This window comes from Daktulosphaira vitifoliae, unplaced genomic scaffold, assembly GCF_025091365.1.
Source record: "Daktulosphaira vitifoliae isolate Bord-2020 unplaced genomic scaffold, ASM2509136v1 Scaffold_1, whole genome shotgun sequence".
NCBI classification, from domain to species: domain Eukaryota; kingdom Metazoa; phylum Arthropoda; class Insecta; order Hemiptera; family Phylloxeridae; genus Daktulosphaira; species Daktulosphaira vitifoliae.
The window spans coordinates 47,773,094-47,795,421 of NW_026099572.1; the positions used below are offsets into that span (position 1 = coordinate 47,773,094).

Below are 22,328 nucleotides of genomic sequence, written 5' to 3' on the forward strand. Positions count from 1 at the left end.
GTACTCTAATGGCGCCTTCAGTTTTATTTAAATATACAGCGTTTCACGCTCTTCAATATAAAAGACTATTGTGTTATCCTAAGTAATCATTATAATCCTATTGTATATTATCAATGAACATTAAATTTTCAAGAAATTTTAAACATTATTTTTACAATAAATTTTGTCGAAGAGTCTAATTTTTTCATATATATATTTTCAATAGATTTCTTTACATGTAATAAGGGATTGATTCATCTCAATGTTAGTATTTGATCATATATTAATGTTATTGACCATTTTATATTGTAAGAAATCAATCTCATATACATCATAAATACAATGCCCTGATAAACTAAGTTTCATGGCTCGTCATAACTTCATATTACAAAAATCAATGTAATTTTTATAATAATACAGTGATATTGATGTAAATACTTAATGTTTATAATTTAAAGTGCATACTCTACATTCTAGAAATAAACTAGAATAGTGAAAAGGTCATCAGGAATAACGTGCTATGTAGCAGTTCGTAAAAAAATTTACATGATTCTATAAATATAATTAGATACCTCTATAGCACGTTACACGACAAAAAAAAAATGTAAACCAAAATTAAATTCCAAAAAGTTTTTGGAATTTAATAATTTTGTGGAATAACGTTGTATGAGAAGCCACCTAATTATATTTATAAAACAATTACGAATGATTGTTTAATTTGTTATTAATTTATTAGCACAAACAAAAAGATATTCAAGACCATTGCGACATTTACATAACCAGAAGTTCACTGAATATTTACGTTTTATTTTTGTTCCAAAGAGACTAATCTTATTTTTTATGCTGGATATACAATAAATTAACATTGGTGTTTATATAAAAATGAATAATTATTTTTAACCTCTTTTTTCCTTTTTCCAAACTTCACTTAGAAACAGAATTTTTAAGACATCATAAAGTTATTCTCGATTTAAATGCAATAAATAGTTATTAACCCTTGGAAGTATAAAGGATCAAAATTGACCCGAAAATATAAATTCATAGTAATTGAAAACTATGAATCTTTTATAGAACTTAATTTTTTTTGCTTATTTTTTTAAAGGCATAAAACTAAGTTTGATATATCAAACAGCACTGTGTTATATCATTGTAGAATGCTACAGAGTTTTTAATTTAAAATAAAAAAGTCTTTAAATCAATTATTATTTTATTAAAAAAAAAACAATAACACTTTTTCTGTTGCACATATTGCTAATATATACTCAGTTAAAAATGTAATAAAGTTTCATCAATTAGTTTGATTATGGTATTTAACAGGATATCGAAATTAAGGGTTCATGTTGTTCAATAAGAATATGGATAAGCCGATCCGTAATAGTTGTTGTAGAGTCCGTGGTGTAGTCCGTTCCAGCTGCTGTAGGGGTGGTATCCGTTGTAGTTGTAAGCTGTTTTGCCGTATGAAGCCCATGGGTGGCTGTATCCGTAAGCATGAGCATTGTATGCAGCATGGCTATATGGAAGGGAGTTGTAAGCATAGTTGTAGGGGGTAGCGTATCCACGGGCAAGACCATACGGGTACGCGTTGTAAGCATGGCTGTATGGAGTGGCGTAACCGTGAGCATATCCGAGGGCACCTGGATAGGCAGTAGCATCAACTATAAGAAAGCAAAAAATGATAAAAAAAAATATAAAACCACTTCTTTTACTGATTTTTTTATTATATTTCATCTTATAATTGTTATTAGAAACTTAAGAAGCCTGATAGAAAACGTTAAAAAAAAAAAGACTTGTATTATATTTAGTTTTGAATGGTTTAGATGTTCTGTTCCTATGCAAAACACTTCAAAATCAGCCATTTTTACCGAAAATTGTATGATTATTGGCTTTAAATATCTATAATTCTTTGTATATATTTTTTCTTTTCATATTAAAATAAATTGTATTAGTTTTAATTTAATGTAGGCTTAAACAAGTCATGTTTAACAAAAATTGAAAAGAAAAAAGTTTGGTATTATTGAAAGATGCCGCAGTACCCTATTTAATGATTCGATTTTCAAAAAAAAAAAAATGCTTACGGCAAGGAAAATGTCTGAAGTATTGTCAATAAAAATTGTACAATAATCAGCATAGTTTTCAAAAAATTATTTTAATACAAAGTAAAAACTAAAATTATCAATATTACAACTGTAATTTTAGGGAATATTTTCCGTTATTAACGGAGATTGAGGAGAATTATCATTATTATGATATTATTAGCTTTAATTAAATACATTTTGTGATCTTTTGATGTATTATTGAGAATCATGTATAGTGTTATAAAATAATAAATATTAAATATTTTAAAAGTGGATAAAAAAAAAATGTTAATGAAAATCGACGACTTTACTAAACGATTAGTCCTAATTTTCCTGTATGGAGCATCTCGGAAGATATAAGAGATAGAACCTCTTTGTACTGATAATAAATAAAGAAAAGATATATTTTGGAAGGACCAAAAAAATAATATATTGTATTTATATATTATATATAAATATATATATTGTATGGAAGAAGAGTGGTAATATTGAAAATGATATACTTATCAAATGTAGGATTAAACTAAGATTAAGTTATGATAAATATTTTTCAATAAACTACCTGGTCCCCCAATAATTACGGCTTTCTTTACACGTTCATTTTCTGAAGCGAAGGCAACGGCAGCAAAGGCAAGTACAGCTAGACATATCTGTGTGAAAAAAATTTAACAAATTTGATGTCATTAAAAACTTCAGAAAACAATTAAACAAATGTATACTTACAAAAAATTTAGAAACCATTTTATGTTTGTTTATTGGAGGTTTAAAAATGAACAGAGTAATTTTAGACTACTTCAATTGATAGAAGTCAAACAACTGATGATATGGACCAACAGATCGAAGGTTTTTATACTGAAACTAAAAAGATCTAACTCGAAATTTACATTTTATAAAATTTTTATAATACTATTTTACCGTAGGGAAAAAAACAGATAAAATATGTATATACAACTTATAGAATTTTATAAACTTACCTGTAATTTTTATAATTTTTTTTATTGTAAATAATCCGGTTTTTAAATAGTGGTATTTTTTTAATAAATTTTTTATTTTTACTAAAAAAAATTACTTTGAATCTATGTTGCATTGTCATTGTCACACATTTTATAAAATTTTGACCTTACATACATAATTTTAATCAAGAGTATCTAATTTGTAGAAAATACATCACAGGGAATTTATATTTATTTACCACATTGACACGCTTAAGTAATATCATCAAACAATTATAAATTAAAATCCATTGTAATATTAAAATAAATTTGTCTCCTACATTTTTCTAACACAGTGAATAATTAAAATAAGTTTGATATTGTATACACCATACAGATAATTTATTACAGTCGTTAATTTCCAAAGAAACTTTGGAAATAGCTAAAATGTTTAACTAACTTTACTGTTTGCCAAATGGCAAAAATTTATTTGGAGTATATTATGTTTTATTATTATTTTATTTTCTATGCGAATCAGTACGGATTTAAATTATTTTAAACGTCTTTATTAATTAACATAAAATCTTTACTCTCAAAACTACTATTTACTTACCTTGAATTATTAACCATAGACTTGCGAATTTAAAATTTATACAAGTAGATAAACTTGAATATTTTTGTAAAATAATAATATAAAACATTTATACATATTTTTTTGTTCTAATAAATCATAAAAATATAATATCAAAATATATTAACTTCACCAAGAATAAATTAGATGTGAATTTTTTATCTTCTATGCGAAGCTGAGAAGTTATTAATTTTACCATAATTTGTTTATTTTAAATTTAAAAAAAAAATTGTCCCAACAACTTAGTTTCTTTATGCAAATGACTGCCATAGTTAAAAAATGCTATTTTTGTTAAAAAATTTTCGATTTTAAATTTTTATTTAAATTGCTATAACTTTTTAAATAATATATGGATCAAAACAAATTTTTGTTTCTAAATACATTATATATACCTCTTTCATCCAAAGTATTTCTTTTAAATCAAACAATTTCCTCTTATACAGGGGACGCTCAAATCTTGAAACATACGAATAAAAAGTAGAATTTTTTCAACTTAACTTTTGAAAATGTTCCGGAAATACTGCGTCCTTCAAAACATATGTTAATAAAAACTTCCATTATATACTATAAGATGTAAAATAAAATTTGTCCAGATAACCAATTTTTTATGTGCAAATAACCGTCAAACTTGAACAAAAAATGTAATTTTCGTGTAAATTTAATGTTTTTTTTGGTACTTAAATCTTCCATAACTTATTAAATAATAAACAAATAAAAATCATTTTTTTTTTAATATTGAAACCTTAAGTAATTCCCTTTTATTTTATATAATATTTTTCAATATCTGACCCTTAACCTGTACCCAAATGGGGATTCAAAATAGTAACTTTTTTAAAAAACTCAACTTAACTTTCAAAATGTTTCGGAAATATTGCGTTCTTAAAACATATATTAAATTAAAGCTTATTTACGTGCTATAAATTAAAAAAAAATTGTCCCGATAACGTATCTTCTTTATGCAAATGACTACCGTAGTTGAAAAACATGCTATTTTTGTATTCAAATTTTATTTTTTGTTTATTTTAATATATCTTATAAGAATTTGCCCTAAGAATGAGTCCACCAATAAATATAAAATTTATATAAATCTAACTTATAAATATATAAATAATATATTTATACTTATTTTGCCTCATCAAAATTAAGAAAATTTTTTTTTGATTTTTGAAAATTTGTATAAAAAGTAGAACTATTTAACATAAAGCTTATTTTATCTACAAGAAGTTAAAAAAAAAAAAATTAGTACCAACGATTTATTTTCAATGTGCAAATGGCAACCGAATTAAAACAAAAAATAGGAGTTAATTTTGCTTTTAAAATAATCCAGCAATTTCTTAAAATTAAACACTATCTACAGATTTGCATCGAAGCGTTTTTTATGATTGTGATTTTAATCATTTATACTTGTCCTAACTATTTTAAAGTTAAGAATACCGAATCTTAATTATTCTTATAGGTATTTTTTCTTGGAATTTAATAAAACAATATTGTTTGGAACAAAAGTATACAAAAATGTATTTATCAATTTCAGATCAAAATATTAGAATAATAATAATAACTTATAATAATTGTGCCATCTAAATTCCTCTATGGTCCAGAAAACCGAAAAAATAGTCAAACTTTAGCATGCAGAGTACGTGAAACTTTACTTCTAACATGTGAGTATGAAATACTAGCACAACATTAGAGTTAAGTTAAATGCACATACTTTAGGTGTGTATGAGTGATGTTATAAAAGGACATAAATCTAACCGAAGAACAAACATAGAATTCTTTAAATATTTGTTTATCTTGTTCTAATACTTAGTAAATTTCTGCTTCTTTTCGAGTAAAACCGAAAGTACAACTAAAACGAATTAAACGAAAAACACCTGTAGAGTCAACTGTTATTTATAAGTTTGAACAATCGCACGCAACATGAAATGTAGATTAATTTGAAAATCACTTTTTACGTTTATTAAAACCTAAGTATTCAACGTTAATAATTTAAAACCTGCCAAAGGCTGTTCTTTTAAAGTAATATATACCACAATTAAAATAATACGCCTAGTTGCAAATATTTAAATTGTAATTGATTAGTAGAGATTACTTTGTTATACTACTATTTGTATCGTATGCACACATAGAATATTAAAAAATGAAATGTAATGCAACAACGTAATATCTAAAATTAATTATGTACAGGGACCAGAACTTAAATAAAATAACAATTCAAGTTCTTGAAAAATTAAAACTCAGGTTAAAAAAAAAAATTAAGATTCCAGAACTAATATTTAACAGTTCATGAAAATTTAGGTTAATAAAAATTCCAAACAATATTTGATCTAATAAAAATATGTACCATAAAATAATTTTAGAAAAAGAAATAACACATCTCAGATAAAGGGGATAATAAAATTTCAAATAATAAGAAAACCAATACAATAAGGTCAAGAATAGATATCTGACAGTAATTAACATCACTTCCATAAAAATCTGTAAAATTTCAAATATTTTTCAAACTTTGCTTTTAACTAAATATAAAACTTCTTTATTTATGCTTTGTTGTGAAGCTGAAAAGATATTGGTTTTGTGATGCTATGTGTTTTTTTTATACCTGTCCATAAAAATTGCAGCTCTAACTGGACCGATTTTAATAAAGAATACCCCAAAAAAACTCGATTTTAATGCACTTGACTCTAATTTAAAAATAATTGTCAAAATAACGCTATCATAAAATATCACATATTCAAAATACTATAACTATTTTTTAGAACACTGTTCATTTTGAAATTCGAAAAAAGTGAACTAAAGACAACAAGCTTTCTTTTAGTGTGCTATTCATAATAAACAATAAAATATTTGTATACAATAAGGGTTTGAAGAAGACCACCTAAGCAAGTTAAAGAAAAGTTTTCAACTCTTCAATTTTTCTTCAAACCTAAATTAAATTGAATATCTTCAAGAGTACTTTATATTGGAAAAAACATTTCCGCGATATTTTTTATTGCATTATATGACTTTAAAGCGAATAATCTCAAAAATGTCTGTGAAAATTCACCACTTTTTTTATTTTGCTATAACAATTATAAAAATACACTAATCGCATTACAATTTTAATACAATATAAAAGAGACAATAATATTTTTTTGGTATGCTTTTTGTGTAAATTCAATGAATATCATAAGTAAATGAAGGGTTTAAAATAAACTACTCATTCGTTCAAAGTTTTTTTTATCTCGAATTAGGAAATGTTTAGGAAAGACTAATTTTTTCTAACCTACATCACATTAAAGCTCTTGAAACGTACTAAAATATAATTTTCTTTTAAACAAATAATTTACACAAGAATTTGATATTTAAGTGGAATATTAAAATATATAAATGTTGAAGTTAAAAATATACAAATTATCTTGAAATTTAACATATTCGCATCCCCACTTTGCCGCGTCTCCACTATCCTATGACTCCATTGTGCTTAGTTTTTTTAACACTAGAAATAAGTACATATCAGTTCGATAGTGCTGAATCATGATATAGTTAAAATTTTTATATTTATTATAATTACACAAGCTACTTATAAAAAAGTAGCCTTAAGATTATTGCAACCAAATTGATACACAATATCTGATGAACTTATTGAATTTTTACTTCAGTGATAATTTTATCAAAAAAGTTATTAAATTTATAATAATTCTTAATTTTTGATCGAGCACGGCACCTCATTTATCGAAAAATAGTTACATCCAAATATAAAACAAATCGCGCTCAATGAGTCATTTATTGATATACTGATAAAAATTATTGAAAAGATGAACATTACAGGCTNCTTTGCCGCGTCTCCACTATCCTATGACTCCATTGTGCTTAGTTTTTTTAACACTAGAAATAAGTACATATCAGTTCGATAGTACTGAATCATGATATAATTAAATTTTTTATATTTATTATAATTACACAAGCTACTTATAAAAAAGTAGCCTTAAGATTACTACAACCAAATTGATACACAATATCTGATAAACTTATTGAATTTTTACTTCAGTGATAATTTTATCAAAAAAGTTATAAAATTTATAATAATTCTTAATTTTTGATCGAGCACGGCCCTCATTTATCGAAAAATAGTAACATCCAAGTATAAAACAAATCGCGCTCAATGAGTCATTTATTGATATACTGATAAAAATGACTGAAAAGATGAACATTACAGGCTTTTTTTTTTACTTATGAAAAATGTACGGGTATGTTATTAGATTAATTACACATAAATATAACTCGTACACGCCAATTTAATGTTTTATAACTATAATTAGATCAGTCAGTCTTTAATTTGTTACTAAATATAATTCTGTGAATCACTAGCAATATTATAATCTATCCTATTCGTAATTAAGTTTTTTCACTTTTGGACAAAATTTATTAGTCATTTCTCGGTCGCATCCCTTTTCCTATTTAAGTATAAAAATAGATTTTTCTTAAACACTTAAGTAGACTAATTTTTGATTATAACTTTCAGAATCTATCTAATTTATCAATAAATTAATCTTAAAATATTGTACAATTATAATATGAATGACACATTTAAATAATAACCGTTTGGCAAAAACAAAAAACATTAATGAAAAAATATATTTAAAGTTTTAAACGACGAATTTTACAGTTAAAAATGTAATTAGATTCTATCATCTTTCTTAAATCGATTGTTGTATTAGATTTGTTGTATTGATGTATTAGATTTGATCTATTGTTATTAGGTAGTATTGTATTAAAAGTTTGTGAACTCATTGCAATTATTTACAATACATGTTTAATTAAAATATTGATATCACCTCTGCTTGACTTATGAACAGTTAGGTTTTACTGTACACTCATATTAAAATAATTCGTCACGTCGTTCGCCATTTTACATACCTCTTTCTGAGATAATATTTAACTAACAAAAAAAATTATCATATATTTTACCTGATATTTTTAACTTTAGTTTAAAAATCATAATTTATGAAAACCAAATGATACTATTATCCGTAACATTTTAATAGGTATAATAACATAAATAATTTTTAAAAAAATTCAAATATTTTAAAAATTGTTTACGAAATTATTATGTAAAAACTATATAATAAGTCTTAACAGATTCATTAAAAAAAGAAAAACAAATGATGTGATTTTCGGTAAAATTAATTTACTATAAAATAAAAATGTTGGATGGTATTTCAATGTTTTAAACAGTTGAGAAATTTATAAAAAACATTTGAATATTTAGTCGAAGAACGACATTAATTTATAAAAAAAGCTTCTTTTAAAGATTGATAAAATCAGTGTTACTGTGCTAAAATATTAATTATGTTGAAATAACAATAATATTAAACGGTAGAAATCATAACTCCGTACGATTAATCATTTGTTTTCTAAAAAATAACTATTTATCTAAAAATAAATAAATTATTTAAAAAAAACTGTTTTTTTGAATAAAAAGAGAATTTATGAATTTAAAATATATAATAACATTTAATGCGTTTTATAAACTTGGATATTTTTCACCATTTTGTTTATATCAGCTTTGAATTCCGATGTTGATAATTGTAGACTACTTTTAATTGTTTGTTGTTTAATGGCCACTATATATATATATATATATTTTGATTTTTAAAAAATGAAAATGTCTGTTCATAAATATATGTCCTACCAATAGTAATAACAGTTTTTTTTAGCAAAATTTTTAATTCCTTTAAAAATAATTTCAGAAAAATCTGAATAATGTTTTGCATGATTCGAATAGTTTAGTCATAAGTTAAACAAATTATATATTAACACAATTTATGAAGCTAAATGAAATGTGTGTGAAAATTATCTATTAGTACGTATTGAGAAATTTAATTGTTACGAATATAATAGACTTTAATGTAAATAGTTGTAATTTTAACAATGGTCAATTATAATGATATATTTATTACTATAATACTTTGTGAGATATCTCATGATAGATGATAAAAAAAGTTGAAATGTCGAAAGAAAATAAAACACGTCTAACAAAGAAATATAAAAAATAAGCTAAAAAAACGTTTGAGTGTTGCAGATTAATATTCAAGTAAATTACCATAGTTTTTTAAAAAAACATTTTATAATTTAAATTAAAAAAAAATTAATATATCAGTATTAAATGTGTATATTTGTAAAATTTTATATAATTAAAACTAAAATATGAACACATACATTATAGTTTTTAAAATTGTATTATAATATTAAAAATTAAGAGGGATAGTGTAGCTGAGTCGTTAACGCGACAGTGTCTGATTCGCACTGTTTCAGTTTTGAAACTCTGTCACGTCACTTCAGTTCAGTAATTGGACTTATTATCTCCCCCTCTTTGGATTGATCTCTTTGTAAAAATCACCCGTCCCGAAGTATCCACTAATAAAAAACCTTCTCTTCGGGAGATGCTGCTATCACTCTTAATAGGCTGAAAAAGTGTAAAAATATATATTAAAAACTAACCATATATTATTTAATATATCAAAATATTACCATTGATAAACAATATTTGAACAATTATTAAATTACAATTCAAAAGAAAATCATTAATTACTATGTCAATTTCTTATTTTTAAATTGGATTGTAATTGTTTACATCTATTTTAATTAAAATAAAAATTATTCCAGAAAAACAATATCGAATCACATGTTATTTAATTATTGTTTTATGTATCATATAAACTTGTTTTTGCTGTACATATTTCATTTTATTGTTGTTGTATTGGATAATTTTTTCTAAAAAAAAAAAATTCTCAATTTACTTTTTATTTTTCAATTAAGAAAGTAATTCGACGTTACTCTTTAAAAATATTCAAAAAGAAAATTTTTTTTCTTAAAACTAAATAATTATATAAAAATGTCTTCCAAAACGTTCATGAATTTCTAAAAAAAAATAATTTAACATTTTATAAACATTTAAAATAAATACTTTATAAGAATATATATCGATTGACTGAAGGTATTTGTCACTGTACTCTTATTGGCTGTCTTTTTCTTTACAGCCAATAATCAATCTGAAAATGAACGTGTAAAAAACGTAATTGTTCCAGGACTAGGTATGAATTTTAAAGAATATATTTATTATCAATATTATTCGTAGTTTATACGTTGAATATTGACGAACATCAATTCAAAAAATGTTTCTGGTCACGTTCGGATAAATTCACTGACTAGTATAATACATAGGAATATTATAGCTGATGTAGCAAAATACCCTAGTCAATTCTGATCGTACCTTCAGAGTCACTCGACCTATAACTTATACACACGAGAATATGTCTTATACAAAACCCTATCATTTGGTTACAACTACCTAATGATAGGATTAGTTCAGACTACGACTGTTTACAAGTTCAGTTTCCAACTAAAATGGATAGTACCCACAAAACAATGGGTACTACAATGATTGTTACAATCATTGCCCACATGCCTTCTAAAAAAATACTGTTGAGAAACTCCATACTATTGCAAGCATTACAAATATCATGTTTTATTTTTCAAATAAAGCAAATTCTTCACATTGATAAAACAATTTTTGTGACGCACCAACATAACCGGTTTTATAAAAAACATTGCTACAGACAAAAAATGATTCTATTGAACTCAAAATCATACTGATGGTATACAACATGTGAGTTTTACGTTACTTCTAGTTTCATAATATTAGTGCTAACATATTTATGAGTACTTTACCAATCTTATTATTTATCTACACACCATATATAACAGCTAGAAAACTAAACAAAACTGCCCAAGATAATCTTGCGTATAATGATTAATTTACGCAGAACAATAAAATCTAATTGTTCTGCTATAGAAGATGACATTTAGTAAAATATCACTTTTAAACTATTATTAGAGTGTCAATCGATTAATTATATAAATACATTTTAGTTAAAAAGAAGAAAAAATACTTGTTTCCGAGGAAAAAACAATTACCTTATATTTGAGATTATACATTTATTTAGATATATTTTTAAGTTTGCTTAGTTTTAAAAACTAGCATAATTAAAATAACCGTAAAAAACAATTTTTCATTATATCAAACTGTTTGTTAACAATGATTTTATCGAATGATAAATAACTTATCAACAATATTAATGTTGAAATTTGTCAATTTTTATTTATTATGAAATCAGATAAGTCCAAATATAAAATTAGATAGTTTTTCTTTTTAATTCAGTTTTTTAATAGAACATTTAATTTCAAAAAGAATAACTTCTAATTTTCGAATGCATTAAAATTTTTAGTTTTTGTTAACGCATCGTGAAATACCTTCAACAACTCTTTGTAAAAATATTGACAGGAAATTGTATGTTTGTCAAATAAAATAAATGTGTACGAGTTTAAATGTTTTTTTATTTTATTTAAAATTTGAAATATACAAATAAAGATGAAAAAAGACTGTAAGAAGCACTAAAAGATACTACAACATGGTATTTAAGTTGAATTAAACAATATTACAAGTGTCGCACGTAATAGATATTACGGAAACTTTTCTTAAGCCCAGATGCCATGTGAGTGGAGCCCACTGTTCCAGCTGTTGTGTGAGTGGAGTCCACTGTTCCAGCTGCTGTGTGGGTAGAGTCCACTGTTCCAGCTATTGTATGGGGTAGCTCCGTAAGCACTGGTCAAGCCATGTCCCCAGCTGCTGTATGGAGTAACGGCATAAGCACTGGTCAAGCCATGGCCCCAGCTGCTGTGTGGGGCAATAGCATAAGCACTGTTCAAACCATGGCCCCAGCTGCTGTGTGGATAAGCACCTAATCCGCTGTAGCCGAGAGTAGATCTAGCCAATGGGACGCTGTAAGCGGAAATTCCTACTGGAAGAGAGCTGTATGAAGCGTGACTGTATGGAGCGGCGTATGAGTAAGTATCTGTAGCAAAAAAAAAAAGCAGCGGATAAGTTAAATATTTTTTATTTGCACATAAGTTCAAAAAATACTTTGGAAATGCATTAAAGTAAATGAAAATTAAGTGAATTAATTTAAATAAAGAATGACATACAATTATTGTCAATGAACAGTTTTACAGAATTTTTAAATCCACTAAATGAAATTACTTTCACTTGGCAACACTAAATCTCGCTATTATAAAATTCTGGTTTTAACGACTTAACGGAAATAAATTCACCTGATGTCTTCTCATGTTTAAATTTAAATGTTATATGCACATCTTGCTTACATACATCCTACTCACACTTTGGTTTTATTAGTGTAAGTAATATCGATGGAATATGAAATGCCTGGGTAATGAATTTTTGATACTTAAAACTTTTTATTAGGGTAAAAGTTTTTATGAGCCAGTCACCGAAATCTTATTAATTAATCAACAAAATGATATCATCTGTTACAAGATAGTAGGTAACTTTTAAATATCTAGCAAAAGTAATTAATATTTTAAAATAATTCCTACGAAAACTGCGGTTCATCCGTTAACTAGACGAAAAACATTTTAGATTAATGACTGATACATAAAAAATTTCTGAATAAAAGGTTTAAATATAAATTTTAAGGTAAAATCACAAACTATTCTTAAAGTAAAATCAGCTGATATTGTTAAAATAATTACCTAATCCTGCCCAGGCGGATTTCTTGACACGTTCATTGGATTTTGCTTGTTCGGCAGCTAAGGCGACGGCGGCGATGGCGAGTACAGCGAAACATACCTAATAGAAATAATATAATATTATTAAACAACTATTATTGAACAAGTTGAAAAATACGAGATATTACTCACAAACAATTTGGATGCCATTTTTATTGATTTGTTGGGTTTGGTTGTAGAAGATGTGAAGATCTTTAATGCTTCGAAGGATTGCTTCTAGTCGAATGATGATTTGGACGGACGATTTCGAGCTATTTATACCAAAAATCTGGTTTAAATATTTTGCAATAATTTACACTTAATTTTTGGTTTATGAGGTTCATATGTAATTTAATTAATTCATTAACACAATCAAATATACATATGCTAACGAAATAACAAAAAGCTGTTTTACAACCATGACTTTTAAAAGACAAGGAACCTAGTTATCCGTGACCATTAGTTTTATTCAGTAGCCCACGAAGAACGATTCTTCTATTGTACTAAAGATAATCGTAATTTATTGAAATTTTAATAATCTTATAATAAAATAATTCAATAAATAAATAAAATGATGAGCTTAAAACGACATTACCTGTCAATGGAATTTCAATGGTTAAAATATTATCGTTTTAATTGGAAAAACAATTGAATTATTACGGTTTAGAAAACCGTACTTTGTCACAGTCATCTCAATATGGAGAAAACAATTTTTTCAATTTTTATTAAAATGTTTTACATTTATTTATTCGTTTGCATGGCAAATTTCGCGGTATTCATTTCAAAAGAAGTTATTTTTACTAAAACGCATTAGTGTTTTATTAACATGATACTTTTTTTTTTAATTACAAATGGCTTATTTAGATAATAATACTCTTATGATAATTGTTACACGCTTAATGTTCTAATTGAAATCATTTTTAATTTATGAAATTTGAATAATCAATAATTATTAAAATATTGCAATTAATTGTGTCACACATCTAACATTTCAAATTACTCTGTGTATATGCATGATTTGCATGTATACACATAACATAACACCTTCTATATTTTATACATATGTTATGTTATGTTTATCATGAACACAACCATATAATTTATCGCAATGAAAAAAATATATTTCAAATATTTTTTTACATTTAAAAGTTATATAACATTCTTGGTTTGTTTTTAATTAAGTCCTCTAAAATCCCTTGAGTATTCTTAAGGTATTAATTATTTTTTTTAATGTCAACATTTATATTTAATTAACTAATAGAGTAGAACATAATCTAATTAAAAACATTACTGGTCAATTATAAGTTATAATTTATAACTTATTAAAAGTATTAGTTGATACTCAGCAATGTAAAAATCATGAAACGATAAAGTGCGGAGTAATTTATAAATCAATAAAACACATAATTAACAGAAACGTCAAAATTTTAATGTTCTCTGATAAATTAAAAATATATATATAATCAAATACAATCAAAACAATAGCAATATGAAAATGACAACAACTTTTAAGATTATTAAAAAATAATTTTTCTAGTAAGGCGTCATTTGGGGGGTAGCAACATGGCATTTGACACAATTAAATTTTTTATCAAAACTGGAACCAGTCAGATCGCACTCTAATTGGAGAGCCAAATTTTAAACAAGTCCATTTCTCATTAAAAGCTAATGTATCATAATCAAAGAAATGTAATTGAAATGAGTTTTTATACAATGAAAGAGACACTGAATTTTTCATATTTAATTATTTGAAATACAAAAGGAAAGCCTTTGGTTCTGATCTTTACAGCCACAGTTAATAGAATTTTTATTGAAATTTCTTGTTCAATTAATTTAAATGTTTAATACACATAAAAAATTATATACAACATGATTATTTTAACGCTAGCCACTCGATTCCTCTTAAAANAAAGTCCATGCATATGGCCTCTATTTTCTTGTCATTTCTTGCTGCAAGTCTTGCTTTCCTTTTTCGAACATAAAATTTCTCTGCTTTTTTCTTGTGAAGAACATTGAGTGTCGTTAATTTTTTAATTTCTTCCTTGTCTTTGTCTGGAGATAGAGATTTTATTTTTGCACTAAATTCATCACACATAGCACAGGTATCACTACGAGGATAGCCAAAAGAGATATTGAATTTTGTGTTGAACATACATCTGTATGTTTCGTAAGAAACATGTACATTAGGATGCTGTTCTTTGAAGAGTGTAAACATTTTTTTTATATTAAGATCTTCTGGTAAGTATAGTTTTTTTGAATCGTGCAAACTATAATGACTTTTTCTTCCTTTAAAACTTGAAATATGATTGTAAATTAAAGAAGTGGTCGAATCAGCTAGTTTTCTATGAAGTGCGCTGTGTTTACCTCTCTTATCCTGAGGAGCAACTCCATATAACTTTAGACTGTTCTTTATATAAACAAGTTTACTGTGTGTTATACCATGAATTGCACGAAATGCTTTTTCACAGACAGGTATGTCTCTCTGGACAGAATTTTCACCCTGGATTCGTACCCTGTACGAAAAAGAAGCATCACGTGTTGTGGCACTGCTTTCATTTAGTCGAGGCCTGCGTTTTTGCACTGGGTGCGTTACAATCAAACCCGCCAAATAATTATTCTGATCATTATGTGAGCTAAGTGAGTTAAAATGGCGCAGTATCATTTTCCTTTCTTCCTCTGATGTTGTTTCAAAGCATTTCAATCGAGTGCATTTGCAAGAACCTCCCATTTCATGTGACGATAATTTTATTTTTTTACTTACTTCTGATAAGCGACCAGTCCTTTTCTTTTTTCGTGCTTGAGTTTTAAGAACTACATTGCCCTCTGACTCACTTATTTCAGACATAATGCGCTTGTATGACAAGAACTACCAAATATAATTCAAAAACTTGAAGCCGTTATGTACAACGCTATATTAATACAACAACTGTAGTTAAACACGTTATGAAAAACGCCGGTCACGCCGCAATAACAACAGATTAATAACACTTGCCTTTTCTCTAATTACCTCTAAAATCGTACTGAAATCTACACTCAAAATGTTGAATTAAGCAGTTAGTACACTGGACGACGTGACTTCGTCGGTTTTTTCCCTGTACACCAAAACTTTGAGCGCTAATATCTATTAATATAGTTGATTATTTTCCTGTTTCGACCTGTCAGAATGTGCAGTGTCTCTAGCTGAAACTAATGATACCATAATATTCATTTGTGAAAAAAAGTGACTTAGTCGGTTTTTTCCCTGTACCCTTCAATTATGTTAAGAAAATATTTTTTAGTGACATAATTTTCTCAATTTATTTATTATTAAATATTTTTTTATGTTTATTTATTATGTCTTATCAATTTTTTATTATTTTTTTTTTTATAGCAAAATATATATTTAACTAGCTTATAAAATAGAACATGATATAATTAAGAAAATGAGTGGTGAATAGTAACTTATGAACAATTTTTTTAAGAAGTTATTAACAATTTTAAATGTTGACTGGAAGTGATGGGAGGGCGCTGGGTTTTTTACAATTAGACATTTCTCAGTCACATCCTTCTGCCTAGTTATAAAAATTTTAATAACTTGTGAAGTATTGAATCAAAAATGACTATTTACTAGCTATTTTCTTAATTATATAATTTTCTATTTTATAAGCTAATTAATTGTCTATGTTGCTATTTAAACTAAATATGCACTGCATATTATTTTCTTTATTCTTAATTTTTTATTTAAATAAATTCCTTATTTCTAAGTTATTTATTTATTATCGTCCTAATGATTTTAGAAAAAGTTCTGTTGTAGTAATTTTTACATTAAATATAATAACTCTGAGTTGTTAGTGAATGAACAACCTCAAGCGAAGCACTTGTAAAATAATAGCTGTACAAAAGTTTATCCCATTGCAGTAAAATCTGATGTGATGTCTCTGTTTTCTATAAAACCATCCAAAATTATAATTGATATGTTGATATAATTAGTTGATGTTTATAACCTAGATATTTTATTTTAGTTGTGCAATAAAAATGCTAATTTGGTAACCTAGTTTCCTTGTCACTGCCACTCGTTTTTTTATTTTAACATAGATTCTTCGTTTTAGTTAGAGGTTATGGTCTTTTTGTATATTGTTTTATTCGTAAGAATAAATACTGGGCACTTCATAAAAATTATTTTGTCAACTTCGGTATGAAATTCTCTGAAAAGTGAAAAGTTTCGATAAAGTTTTACTTGACAGCATTAAAATTCATTTTATAATCAGAATCAGATACGTTTACTTGATTATCAAGTATAATTTGAAAGAAATTTTTTTTCATACAGTATTTCCAAAAATGTATTATACCATGTTCGAATAAAGCAGCTCATTCATGACTAATTCATGATTTTTTTTTTTTTTTTTGCTGGTATATATTATGCATTTGGGTACAATTTATTCGTTCTACTATTTATTCTATTTCAATGCAAACACACAAATATCATAATGTTACATTTATAATCATATCTAACTTATGCGACCCATTCCTAAATAATTTTTTATATTAATGAATGACAGCAAATTGATAAATATATTAAACATAAGTAATAAAATTATATTTATATAATTATATTATATATAATATAAAACAAAATATATTTTCTTATTAAAATTAATGGTATCAATAATTTCATTTTTTTTAAATTCTGTAGCATTTTGCAAAATATGTTGAGTGACAAAAAGAAAATTATTTATTATATGGTATGACAAAAGTGCTGTCATAATTTAAAAATTACCGAGTTAATTTTATTGGAAAAGTTTGTTTTTGCACTCGGAAATTTTTATTTTCAATAATGTTCATGGAAATTAAAAAAAGAACGTTTTTCATCCTGAAAAATTGACTTACCAAATTTTATAAAAAAAACTACAGAATGAATAAATGCCAAGCATTTTATAACCGGATAATTTAAAAACAATAAATAACTGCAGTCTATGGTGATAAAACTGGAGATAGTTATTTTATCATTTTAGTGTTATCAATCTATAGTTCTAGTGAAATATTTACAAGTATTGTTGGTAAACACATTATATAAGTACACAAAAATTAAATGATGAAATCTGTAAAATATATAATCGACCCAACTTTAACTACCGCTCCAAGTTTGGAGGTATTTTTGTTTTATATTTTAATCTAACCTTTACACGTTTCATACGACAATTACAATGTGATAAAATCTTCAATGAATTTTAGAATAATAAAAATCTGCGTTATAAAACGTTCCACCGAATTACAATATAAGAGGCGAATAGAGAGTAAATAATTTAATACCTAGATGATAGAAAAAGGATTTTTTATTTAAAAAAAGAAATTAATGTTCTTATAATAATAAAAAAGAAAAAAAAATACAAATATTAGGAATGTTTCAGCGTTGTCATTGAGGTGTCCAAGGTTTGTGTTTAATAGTGATAGGCGTGATATGGATAAGCGGTTTTGTAGGCTGGGTAATAAGATTTTTCGTATTTGCCTGGCCAGTATTTTCCATCGTCGTAGGCGTAAGAGTAGCTTGGATAAGCTGAGTAGGTACTGTATGCTGATGGATAGGCGGCTGGGTATGCGGCGTATGGGTAAGCAGCTGGATAGGCAGAGTATGGGTAGGCAGCGGCGGCAGAGTAGGCGAGGACAGCTGTAAACATAGCGATAAAAAATTATTCAATTAATGAAAAAAAAAACGGTGAAAATAAACTATGGTTGTAATTTTGACGTGGACTTACGGGCTGCAACGTAAGCGTGTTTCTTGGCCCTGACGTTCTCTCCGTCAGCTTGTACTTGTGCTGGTTTGTTTTCTTGTTCGGCGCCGACTGAGTAAACGCTGAGGACAGCCAATGAGATGAATATCTAAAAAACGCGAGCAAGTCATTAGTTTTGTTTGTTGAATGTAATCTTTTGAGTTAACAAAATATAATCGATTATGATTTTTTTTATAAAATAATCCAGAAATATTAAAACGGAAACAGAATGGTTGATGAACAACTATTGTTGACACGCCTTTTTATCATAAAATAATACATGCTCATGAATTATTATACTCAACAAATATTTTATACAAACTACTCGAACAATCCCGTTAATAACATGAAATATTCAAATACGCGGTTAAAAAAATAATCACTAATTTGTGTTCATCGACAAAATTACAGCCGATATTCTAGTCATTGAAATGTTGAGGATATTTTAAAACTAAAACTGACTTTGTTAACAAATTAATGGTAACCACTAACGACTAAAACTCACCAGATATTTGAAGGAAGCCATGACTACTTGGATTTGTTTGGTGTTGCGGTTCACTGAGATAGTCTGCAAACTTAACACGAAATCGAACTGATACTGATGCTGGTACGGCTAGGTGTTTTTATACGCAAAACGGACTTGGCGAATCCCAAGAGCCCCCTACCATCTGAAGAAACCGCGTGCGATGGCCCCCCTGGTACATCAATCTGTCCGCGGTGGTTGCATTGTGTTGTCGCATGACAATGAAACGCGGAGGGAACACAAGGGCGTTGGCTGGCCCGCAAAAGGCCAAGATCTGGATCATATGACAACAACAAAAACCAAAAAAAAACAGAGCAGATCTAGGCGGTGCGACGAACGGCCTTGAGTGGTGGCGACCGAGGAAGGCTAGCGCATAATGAAAAAAGTACCAAAGTCCATTAGGCGTTGCCGGACGTGGGCATTAGTACAAGCGCAACACGGTCCATTACAGTGTGTGCGGTGGTTAGAAGGCATCTCTCGCGCACATACACAAAAACATGGCATCGAAATGACGAGTAAAACGCACTGCAAGAACGGCAGTGCGGCAAACATTGTTGTGTACCTAAGCACAGAGTTCTTACGGCTTGGAAAGTNNCGTTCATTATTTTATAGGAAAGTATTTCAATTTAAAAGTATTTCATAATGGCCTGTGCACTTTATGCGCATAGGGTTTAAGTGTTTCATTTTTGCAAATGCCCGGACACGGTCACTGATTGCCAACTTGATCACGTAGAGGACCCCGCCGACACGGTGTGTGCATCTGCTACACTGACATAATAATTACAATAAAAAACCAAGTATGCGCCATTAATAGTTTACACGAGACGGCCTACAAATTAATATTATACGCCAGAAATGTATTCTAATTATGACAGTACAAGACGATGTCACGGGCGTTTTTTCGTCCGAATAAAATGTTTTAATATTTGTTTTGACAACAGTGCGCTTCTGTCAGATATAATAATAATAATAATATGCAAATTGCCAGGGACAAATGGCGGTGAGTGACAGAACACTTTCCGGTGGAATGATTCGACGGTCAAAATAACAACAATAGATATTTGATATCAAACCATAATACTTGGTCGGTACGATATATACACAGAAGTACGTAGTTTTTTGGTTTCAAAGACGAATTCGAAAAATACCTTGTTCGGCCGACTAACAATGAAATTATTAAAACAGAAAAAACGCCCGTGTACTTAACGAAATACTGTAACAACATAATATGTTTACTTAATTAAAAATGTATTATATTTACATACTACAAATGATTACATTTCTTGAACTTTTTAGATTAATATATAATTGAAGTAATTTTTTTTCTATTTTCATTTTTCTTTGACGAGTAGATCAAATGCAATTATGCACAATGTAGTTGAAAAAATAAAAATTTATTTGATTTCTTTTGTTATTGTTATTATAATTTTAAAAGTTTAAGTAACTAAATTTCTAACATAAATTTTTTGCTCGACGTTAATCGAATTTGTCGAGATTAAAGTGGATTCTGAATGTGTCTTGTAGTTATTTTAACGAAAATGGAATGAGTAACAGTTTTACAGTCGCCTCAGGGAAACATGGCATGGTAGTTGGAATAATAATATATTTTCTTATAAATTGTGCATAGTATGTGTGTATGTATATAGAGCCATAGATTTACACTCGTTCAACAATTATTAAATGTACTGAAAAATCTGTATATTTTGAAAAAGTAATATGCACATTTTATAGTAGAATAATATTCTACTAATATTTATACTCTATTAAAAATAAAATTTCAGATGTTTTAAAAAAGCTCTTTAATAATTCTTGACCCTTGTTTTGTTGTAAAGAAAATCATCCAAGGGATAAATAATACTTGAGGTTAAACAAAATGTATCTATATATAAATTATATATATGTAAATTTGTAAATTCAAAATTCCATAATACAAAAAATACTAAATTTTAGGAAAATTAACATTGGTTAGATACATAAAAAATGCAATGATCAACGGTTATTATTTATTTTTTATTTTACAATTTTTTTGATGTCTATTGATTAAACAAAATAATTTGAAAGTCTATACATGATGAAAGTATACATTTTTGGTTGAGAACATAACAATTCACAAAAAGTAATTATTAATATTCATTATTTGTATTATCATAATAAATCAAAGATAAATTAAATACACAAATATAAGTTTTATAATATAAATAATGTTTCTGTAAAATATCAAAAAAATAATAATTACAATTATAATTTTAATAAATACTTTAAAAATATTATATATATAACATAAAAATACCTATAACTCCCAAATAATGTTTGTGTTCCATACATATTATACATTATAAAAAAAAAAATAATACTCACAGATTAATGTTTGAACTAAGTGTACAATACATTATATGAGTATTAACTCAGTATTAAAGTAATAATATAATAAGCTAGGTTATCTAAATATCTACTAGAGTCGTTTGAGATTCAAATATTGCTAAAAATGTACACATATAATCATAAACTTTTCTACCCTAATAAACTTTACTTGCTGTGACTAATAAACCGAAAAGTATTTAAAAACCAACAAAAATACTAATTGGTAGACTTAGTATATTAAAAATAATGCCACTAAAATGTATTATAACGATTATTTTATTATGCTTAATAATATCATTTAAATTATTTACGATTTAATTTTTAGAGTAAGTATCTAAGAGAAAAATGGACTCACAAATCATATTTATTTTATTGAGAATTACATGATGAAAAATGGAATTTAATTATTTCTTAGTTGAATATATTTAAAGTTTTAATTACTAAGAATAAAAATGTTATCAATAATTACTATAGTAATTG

At 26.6% G+C, this 22,328-nt stretch overlaps 4 protein-coding genes across 6 annotated transcripts in view; 1 reads left to right on the forward strand and 3 right to left on the reverse strand.

Annotated features, from left to right (window-relative positions):
- Window positions 1-22,328, forward strand: part of LOC126894846 (ras-related protein Rap-2b) — a 94,780-nt gene that overhangs the window by 15,321 nt on the left and 57,131 nt on the right. The window lies entirely within an intron of this gene.
- Window positions 1,169-2,924, reverse strand: LOC126894853 (uncharacterized). Of its 2 annotated transcripts, none has more exons than XM_050666157.1 (3): window positions 2,778-2,924; window positions 2,617-2,704; window positions 1,169-1,613 (listed from the first exon to the last, which is right to left on the reverse strand). In XM_050666157.1, the coding sequence occupies exons 1-3, from the start codon at window positions 2,793-2,795 to the stop codon at window positions 1,324-1,326; spliced, it is 396 nt and encodes a 131-aa protein (XP_050522114.1). In that variant the 5' UTR covers window positions 2,796-2,924; the 3' UTR covers window positions 1,169-1,323. The 2 variants fall into 2 exon arrangements, with proteins under 2 accessions (XP_050522114.1, XP_050522113.1); XM_050666156.1 differs by having other exon boundaries at window positions 1,169-1,634; window positions 2,778-2,923.
- Window positions 11,971-13,528, reverse strand: LOC126894849 (cuticle protein 64-like). The gene is made up of 3 exons (XM_050666149.1): window positions 13,371-13,528; window positions 13,203-13,299; window positions 11,971-12,508 (listed from the first exon to the last, which is right to left on the reverse strand). Exons 1-3 carry the CDS (start codon window positions 13,386-13,388, stop codon window positions 12,132-12,134), a joined length of 492 nt encoding a protein of 163 aa, XP_050522106.1. The 5' UTR covers window positions 13,389-13,528; the 3' UTR covers window positions 11,971-12,131.
- LOC126894854 (uncharacterized) lies at window positions 18,512-19,610 on the reverse strand. Its single transcript, XM_050666158.1, has 3 exons — window positions 19,470-19,610; window positions 18,950-19,073; window positions 18,512-18,861 (listed from the first exon to the last, which is right to left on the reverse strand). Exons 1-3 carry the CDS (start codon window positions 19,488-19,490, stop codon window positions 18,635-18,637), a joined length of 372 nt encoding a protein of 123 aa, XP_050522115.1. The 5' UTR covers window positions 19,491-19,610; the 3' UTR covers window positions 18,512-18,634.